The sequence below is a fragment of the Cibotium barometz genome, chromosome 6, assembly GCF_041138505.1.
Source record: "Cibotium barometz isolate CiBa-2024 chromosome 6, ASM4113850v1, whole genome shotgun sequence".
In the NCBI taxonomy this organism is placed as follows: domain Eukaryota; kingdom Viridiplantae; phylum Streptophyta; class Polypodiopsida; order Cyatheales; family Cibotiaceae; genus Cibotium; species Cibotium barometz.
In genome coordinates, this window is record NC_141051.1 from 15,971,688 (window position 1) to 15,978,691 (window position 7,004).

A 7,004-nucleotide genomic window follows, 5' to 3' on the forward strand; every position below is an offset into this window, starting at 1 on the left:
ATTATGTCTTAATTAATATATTTTAATTAATCTTAATCATAATTAAACATGAATTATGATTAATATTAAAAAATCTCTTTTAAGAGAAATTCACACGGAAAAATGAAGGAAAAATTAGAATTGAGAGGTGGAGAGGATCCCACGCACACGGGAGAGCATTTCATGCATCAACATGCTGTCCCCTACTACATTTCAGTAGAAAATAGATAGAAATTTGATCTCATACCCGCGGAAAAAACCCGCAAAAATGTATAAAAAATATATTTTTAATCATATAAATACTCAAAAAATTCCTAAAAAATTAAGGAAATTTTCTAAAAATTCTAAAAATTCAGGGAATCCATTCTACCAAAAATATACACCATAAAATATGTGGTATTTTTGTAAAAAATTCCATTAATGCTTATTTTGAACCATAAAAAATAGAGAAAAATAGCATTTAACTCACGGAATTCCCTCGCAACGTCGATTCGTCCATTGAATTGAAGTAACACGCATTCCAATCACCACATCAATGATCCACGTGTAATTCATCAACATAAATCAACAAAATAACATTTTCATTAAATATTAAAATTTACTAAAAAAAATCAACAACAATTAAATAGAGATTGCTCTGATACCACTGTTAAAACCCTAAGATCTCTCTAGATAATTGTTATGCATAAACATGCATAAATTAGGCATAAAATCAACCACCCAACAACCCCCGAGCCCAAGGGATGCACACATGAATCATAAATGAAATACATCATACCTCTACCTTGATGTCCCATACCATCAAGAGGTATAACTCCAATCCAATAGCATGTAGCTATAGTGTGAAATGGTAGATGAGTAGATATGTACCTCTACACAAGAGACCATAGCATAAGCCTCCAAGCCTCCAAGCCTCCTTGAGTGTGCCCCATGCCCCTATTATATAGGAGGGCTCTCAAGTGACTCTTGACTTTCCATTCCCCATGTGGGACCCTTGGATGCCTGACCCTAACATTAACTCTTAAGGTTAGTCCTAACCCATGCTCCACTAGAGCTTGTTCACATGCTCCCATGCTCACAAGCCTAATGTGGATTAGCCTCCTAGTATATGCACATATAATGTGTATATAACATAGCACACATAATGTACATATAACAGATACTCAATTTGATGAGTAAAGAAAGTACATTTTTTCTTCTTGGCATAGAGTTTATGTCTGTGCAGCAATTGCAGAACCCTACGCACATGCTCCTCATGCTCTTCCATTGATTTGGAGTAGATTAAGATGTCATAAAAAAACAAGCACAAATTCATCCAAGTAAGGATGGAATATATCTTGCATTAGGTGGTTGAAGGTTGCAGGAGCATTGGTTAACCCGAATGACACTACAGTAAACTCATAGTGGCCATAATGGGTATTGAAGGCTGTCTTGGGTATATCTGCTTCGTTGACTCTGATTTGATAGTAACCAGACCTCAAATCTATTTTTTGAGAAAACTTTGGCCCCATGAAGCCTGTCAAGAAGCTTGTCGATGCGAGGGATAGGATAATTATTCTTGACAGTGACTTGTTTTAGCCCTCAATAATCTATGCAGAGGCGGAGAGTTCTGTCCTCCTTCTTTTGGAAAAGAACAGGTGCCCCCCCAAGGAGAGCTACTGGGGCGTATAAATCCTTGCTCAATGAGTTGGGAAAGTTGCTCTTTAAGTTCAATGGCTTCAGGGAGGGACATTTTATAGGGCGTTTTTGAGACGGGTTGAGCTCCAGGGATCACCTCGATTCATGATCAACTTCTCAAGGAGGCGGTGACCTTGTAACCTTGTTAGGGAAGATGTCAGAGAATTCTTGGAGCCAAGAGGGTTATATCTCCTTACTAGGTTCAATGGCTTTGTTGAGATTGACTAAGAAAACTTGCTGACCCTTATGTGCTCCCCTGAGAAGATTTTTGCCTTGACTACCCTAGATTTAGGTTTTCCTGTTTTCCCCTGAATGGATACTACTTGGCTATGCTCATTTTCAAAAGTGATACTCCCTTGGTTATAGTGAATGTTAGCTTTGTTTGTAATTAACCAATCCATCCCAAGGATTCCATCATAAATTCCTAATGGCAAGACTCTAAAGTGGCCATGAGTTTGCTCATTACCCAGCTCAAAATCAAGGTTTCCTACAGAGTGGCGAGATACTACTTCTTTCCCACTGGCTAACTCTAGAATTATTCTTCTAGCTATTTTTTGACCCAAGTTTAAATTTTGCAAACACCTAGGAGAAAGAAATGAATGGGTACTGCCACAATCAATCAAAAGCTGGGATGGCTTACTGTGATGATGAGTGGCTGGGGTTTGGATTACACCAAATTGTTTATTCGGACCTTGGTGTTCTACTGTCGCATGGACAGTGGCACGCTCTTCTTCAGCCATTTCCAAGGTCAGTTCTTCACTTATAATACAGGGGGTTCTAGCAACTGCTCCTCCGTGGCCTCTGCCACGTCCACCGCCTCTTGCACCTTGGTGGATAGGGGTTCCATGGCCTTTGCCACATCCACCGCCTCTTGCACCTTGGTGGATAGGGGTTCCATGGCCTTGATTTCCTCTGCCACCTTGGGGAAATGTTGTTGCCAGCTTGGGATAGTTGGCCCTAAAGTGTCCCGGCTCATTGCATTCAAAACATAGAGGGCCTTCTCTGGAAGAAGCAGCATACAAGCGAGGGACAAAAGAGTTGCTTTTCTACCCTTTGTTGTAGTAGGGAAAATTCTATTGGGGTTTCTTGTAGGGCTAATCTTTAGGATTTGCCTCAGGGTAAGATCTCTTTTTTGAGGCTTAGCTTTGTCATTCCTCATTTCTTTCACAAGAAGGGGCTTTGCTCGTATAAGAGTATCCTGTATGTAATGTGCTTGGCCTCATTACATTAGGAACTCAATGGAGTCTTCTTGGGCCCTTTTATTTGGCAGTTTAAGGGAGTCAAACCTTTTCTCTTAAGAAGAAACGTTTTCTAATTTGAAGCTTCAAAACGTTCAAACAAGCATTGATTAGTCCTTGAGATAGTCATAACATCATGACAATTGACACTTGGGTGTCATTGGGAAAACCTAAAATCACCCACAAGGTTTTGTACTACAGTTGATCCATCTAATCTGCTACATCCACTCTACTTTGCAGGGCACGAAATTTCATTCCACTGTTAAGGTTTTTTTGCTTCAATCACCATAACGTATCCAACACCAAGGAGGACATTATGTCATTCCAAAAGCAATGTAGAAAGGCATTCTGCAACATTCTGCAAGGATACATAAGTCAAAATACAATTAGGACTATCCATCAAAGTGACTAAAAGCATTCCACCTTGTGATCTATGTGAACATTGTGTTGTTGCATGACATTAGCAAGCGAAATATTTTCAAAATTTGTCACATGTGTGTATCAACGTCCTCTTTCTTGTTAGTGAACTTAGGATACTTTAGAGACACTCTTTCTTGTTAGTGAACTTAGGATACTTTAGAGACGCTGATGATCCATTACCACCTACGGAGAGGGAGGAGGTGGTGCCAAGATCGTCCTCTTTCTTGCTAGTGAACTTAGGATACTTTAGAGACAGTGATGAGCCATTACCACCCATGGAGAAGGAGGTAAGGTGGCGCCTCATCTGCTAGCATGGAAAATTGGTAGTGCCATGGTACGACATACACAAATGCCATTGTACGAGAACACAAACTGATAGATGAACTACCTAACAACATATAGAAAATCCGAAACTGGACTGGCAATGGGAGGGGCGTCCAGCCAGGCCAAATCGATGTGCACGACGGCATGCTAGCAAAAACACAAGGAACAGAGCATATCTATGTAATTCGAGTGACTGAACTTAGCATGATCACCAGCACTTTATCTGAGTGATTCGAGTAATTGAACTTAGCATGATCACCAAACGTGTTAACACAGAGGTTACACATTATACACAGAAGCAAACACGTTGAAATTGATGAGATAACTCTCTACAGACAACTAAAAGGTTGGAAAGAAATTATCACATAGAATACTTGAATTTGTACACAATAAGCCCTTTGCGCATAGGTATATATAGATTCATTATAAGTGTGATTTAAAATGTCACTTTGTCCGAAATGAAGATTGGAATCTAGACTTTTAAACTACACCAACCTAAGGTATTCTAATCGCAAGGTTAAATATCATTATTCTCGATGTTTCATAATCTGATTCCTAAGCTAAACATGTGGAAGAAAATTAGTGGCATGGACACTAGGGCTATTTCAAGGTGGCGGCACTCTATTTCAAGGTTAATCGTCAGCACATTTATCTTCCATCAAGACTGCTAAAGGGAGATGAGACTTGAGTGACATCTACGAAGGATATTTGCCTTTGAAGATTTCTTGTTGAAAATGGCGGATATTCCACGACAACATCTCCTGTAAGCATTCGCAGCAGGGCTCCCGTGGAAGGTCGGGGGGCAGGCTCCGGCAGAATACACCACATAGCTGCGAGGATCACTCTCTTGGCTTCATGTGGGTCGTAGTTAGCAGCTGCTTCACCCTCCATTAAGCGTTTGTCAACGACATCCATTAACATCCCCTCTCTATGCTTTGCATCGACCCAGGTGGGCAGGTACTCCTGTTGGGCATCTGAACTGTCCGGTTGGTAGACCCTTCTGCCGCATGCCAGCTCCAGCAAGACCATGCCGAAGCTGTACACGTCACACTTGCGGGTGACCGTGGAGCGTAGGAGCAGCTCGGGGGCTATGTATCCAGGGGTGCCTCTTGCTTGGGTGACCACGCAGGAGGCCTCCCGGTCGATCAGCCTGGACATGCCGAAGTCTGAGATCTTGGGCGTGAAGTGAGAGTCCAGCAGTATGTTCTCAGGCTTGATGTCCAAGTGCAGGATAGGCTCTGTGCATTCCTCGTGCAGGTAGGTGAGTCCCATGGCAGCGCCCACAGCAATGTTGAAACGCATTCTCCAATCCAGAAAATGGCTCTGATCTGCTGCAGGTGAGGACTTCGCAAACAGCCACTTATCCAGTGACCCATTTTGCATGCACTCGTACACGAGCAGCCGATATGATCGCTCGGAACAGAAGCCAAACAGGCGAACCACATTGACGTGATCCACTCTGCCTATTGTGATCACCTCTGCTAGAAATTGCTTCTTCCCTTGATTTGCACTCTCAAGCTTCTTTACCGCCACTCTCCTCCCATCCGGCAGTGCACCCTCGTACACAGACCCGAATGCCCCCTTGCCCAGCCTTTTGGTAAATTTGTCCGTCGCCTCCTTTAGCAAACGGTAGGAGAACTTTGCTGGCAGCGAGCTGAGATGTTCTTGAATGTCGTCCCTGTCTGAGTTGGCGCTGTTATCAGAAGCTGCTGGAGATTGATCTAATCTCCGTTTCCTGCAGTAGAACCACCAAATGGTGGCAGAAGCAAGCACGGAAAGAGCCAAAACACAAGCAGAGAGAGTGGTGCTGAGGAGGATGAGCGCACTGTGACCTCTAGCTGGGACCTTCAGATGAGCGGAAAAGGTAGAATCGCCAATGGCGAGAAGGCCCATCATCCTTGAAACAGGAAGGCAAACGGAAGTGTTGTGCTGGTAGAAGACAGCAGCACAGGAACAGTTGTTGCGGCAGAGGTCGAGGCATGTGGTCAAGGGGAGAGTGCTGTAGTTCCAGCCAGAGATCAGCGATGAAATGAAGGTGGTCTTCTGTATCTCCACAAAGCTCACACTCTTGGGATCATGATCCGCACAGCTTGGCAGATTGTAAGCTAGCTCGCAGCCTTGGTTAGGGTCATCAGGGTCCACTTGCTGGAAGAAGGACGTGGTGTCTGAGCTGCTAGCTGAAGGGCATTTGCAATGGGTTTCCTGGGGAGGTCCAGGGAAGCAGACACCATAGTTTTTGCAGGCGTTAGGGACATCGCAAGGGTACAGGAACTCTCTCAGGTATCTGCTCTCAGGCGAGAAGGGAAAAGAGATGAGCCCTCCGGGCTGTGTATGTGATCCAATGTTATCCACACCCCCGCCGTTGAGGATGCTGTAAGCTTTGAGGTAGCCATCGTTCTCCAGCGTGATAAAGTCCACACTTATGACAGTCGAGCCAAGGTAGAACCCGAGTTTGACGCTACCGCAGCTCGAGTACTGGAGCTCGCAGCCTGGCATGGACTGATTGATGGGTAGGACAAGGCAGGCGAGGCTAGTATTGATCGGCCCATTGGCATTCTCCGGAGAAGTGGCACTGCACGCGAGTGCTGGCACGAGTGCTTCTAGTATGTCGGTTCTGCCAAACATGGTGAGGTTACCGTTGTCGAAGGAGCCGTTCAGAGCGACGAACCAGTAAGGCAGGCTAGTGCCGGGCACCATGCCCACGTGGTTGGCCACCGAGATCAAGCCACCCGGGCATACCACGGAGGAGAAGTCACCGGAGGCGCTGCTCAGCTGCATGCCTGGGAGGAGAGACTGCTCTTTGAGGAGCGTGTCGGCAGGGTGGTCGAAGCTCTGCCACACGATGCTCTGCTTTGAAGGGTTATCGTAGAGGACCAGGTTGCCATTATTAATCAGATCGAGGGCGCCCACGCCCTCCACTTGCCAAACCACATGGCCTGTGCCGTCGTCCAGCCTCAGGGTGAAGCGCTGAGGGTTGTTTCCACTCGCAATGGCTTCCAAGAATGCATTGCTTTGAAGAGTGGGCTGGGCGGCATCCTTCAGCGTGTCGTTGTGGGCGGTCCACACCGCCCTCTGACTGTCGGCGTCGAATTGGAGATAGACGGCGAGGGAGAGCGTGCCTCCGGCAGCGCTAGCATTATCTCCAGCGTTGAAAAAGCCGAAATTGAAGTGGCCATTAAAGAGAATCTGATTGTGCGACGATCGCCAGCCCGGGAAAAATGTAATCGAAGCCAGTGTTACACTAGGGACCATGAGGATGGTCACCGCCGCCACCACAACCTCTCTCCTAAGCGTGTAATTAGAGATGCTCATTTTCCATTAACCCTGATGAACGCCCTGCTTGATGTAATCTATAATGAAGAACGC

The 7,004-nt window shown here is 45.2% G+C and overlaps 1 protein-coding gene across 1 annotated transcript in view; it reads right to left on the bottom strand.

Moving 5' to 3' along the window:
* Positions 1-4,009: 4,009 nt before the first annotated feature.
* The window catches only part of LOC147637450 (G-type lectin S-receptor-like serine/threonine-protein kinase SD2-5), a 3,062-nt gene continuing 67 nt past the window's right edge, over positions 4,010-7,004 (bottom strand). Inside the window, exon 1 of the mRNA XM_086799238.1 lies at positions 4,010-7,004. This exon is cut by the window's right edge and continues 67 nt beyond it. Coding sequence (XP_086655364.1) covers positions 4,287-6,950 — 2,664 coding nt within the window. The 5' untranslated portion in view covers positions 6,951-7,004 and the 3' untranslated portion in view covers positions 4,010-4,286.